The sequence below is a fragment of the Morus notabilis genome, unplaced genomic scaffold (assembly GCF_000414095.1).
Source record: "Morus notabilis unplaced genomic scaffold, ASM41409v2 C11396518, whole genome shotgun sequence".
In the NCBI taxonomy this organism is placed as follows: domain Eukaryota; kingdom Viridiplantae; phylum Streptophyta; class Magnoliopsida; order Rosales; family Moraceae; genus Morus; species Morus notabilis.
In genome coordinates, this window is record NW_010386766.1 from 1 (window position 1) to 1,272 (window position 1,272).

Genomic DNA, 1,272 nt, shown 5'->3' on the forward strand with positions numbered 1-1,272 from the left:
TTTTCGTTGCCCATGGTACCGCCACCACTCCCACCACCACCATTAACGTCTTTGCCCCCTCCTCCCCCAGAGATACCACCTCCTTTGCCTCCATCTCCACCACCTTTGCCTCAAGTTCCTCCTCCACCTAGTTCTCCACCTCCACCTCCACCCCCACCTGTTGCAGAATCACTCCAAGTGGAAAGTTCAGGACAGTGTCCACAGTACCAGTGGCAAGGACAATTATGTAAAAGTGGGGTTCATTATTGCACAATTTATGCTCTGAGAGTTGATTCAGATGTTTTCAAGTATTCCAATGCCATGTCCGAACCTACAGAGTAAGGGCATTTTATGTTTTGCTGCTATCAATTTTCCTTGAATCTGGTCTTTGTTTTTCCACCCTTTTCAAACACGGACAACATTCTGTTTACGTAAGTTTCCTGGTAATTTGGTGCAGATGGCCAGCCAAATTAGATATGACCAAACGGACAGACTTTCGGCATGTGCAGTCGACATTTACTAACACTCCACCGCATAAAGTGAGTATCATAACGTTCCCATCTGATCCCGCAATTATATTTCATCAATTTAAATGCGTTCTTGATGGATTTTTTTGGCTTGTAATGCAGAGGGAAATATGCAGACTCTTCCCATCTTCTCCCAACGACCATAAAGGAGTGAGTTATACTATTTCCATAAATTGCGTTGCAATATAGTTTCATTAGGTGGTTTTTGACCTCCTAGGCGTCCTTTGTCTATTTGCTATAGAACACGTTTCTGACATCTATTGCTTAGACTTTCATCAGTAATGTGTCTTAACAATTTTTGTTTCTGCAGTTTCAGGATTTCATATCATACTTGAAGCAGAGAGAATGTGCCGGCGTGATAAAGATTCCAGCTTCGAAATCGATTTGGGCAAGGCTGCTCTTCATCCTTCCTTACTCACTTGATGTGTGCTCTATGCTCTCAATTCCACCTAGTACAACACCAGATTGTCTCGTTGCTTTGCTTTTGCCCAAAGAAACAAATTTTGAATGGGTATAATACCGTGACAAATTAAAATTTGAGCGCGTTCTTGAGGCCTAAATTTCTTGTTTTGTACTCTAGCGCATTGCAATTTTGACAGTCCGTTGTAATACGCGGGCTTTTGTTTAGGTATGGGCACATAAGTGGTCAAGTGCTGAATTTTGTTGTGTATATATATAAGGGTTAATTTCAATAATAACACTCCTGAGAAAATGATTATTAATTTTAGCACCATTTTTTTATACTTTCACAATTAGTATCACCATG

The 1,272-nt window shown here is 41.0% G+C and overlaps 1 protein-coding gene across 1 annotated transcript; it reads left to right on the forward strand.

The window, feature by feature from the left end:
• The first annotated feature begins 6 nt into the window (after positions 1-6).
• Positions 7-1,233, forward strand: LOC21383738 (anthrax toxin receptor-like). The gene is made up of 4 exons (XM_024176773.1): positions 7-317; positions 437-518; positions 609-656; positions 817-1,233. The coding sequence occupies exons 1-4, from the start codon at positions 13-15 to the stop codon at positions 1,021-1,023; spliced, it is 642 nt and encodes a 213-aa protein (XP_024032541.1). The 5' UTR covers positions 7-12; the 3' UTR covers positions 1,024-1,233.
• The last annotated feature ends 39 nt before the right edge of the window (positions 1,234-1,272 follow it).

Excerpts from the sequence above, each read along its gene's own strand:
- LOC21383738 (XM_024176773.1), top strand. The coding sequence starts at position 13 with ATGGTACCGCCACCACTCCCACCACCACCATTAACGTCTTTGCCCCCT. Across the intron at positions 519-608 it reads CTAACACTCCACCGCATAAA|AGGGAAATATGCAGACTCTT; the intron begins GTGAGTATCATA and ends CTTGTAATGCAG. Across the intron at positions 657-816 it reads CTCCCAACGACCATAAAGGA|TTTCAGGATTTCATATCATA; the intron begins GTGAGTTATACT and ends TTGTTTCTGCAG.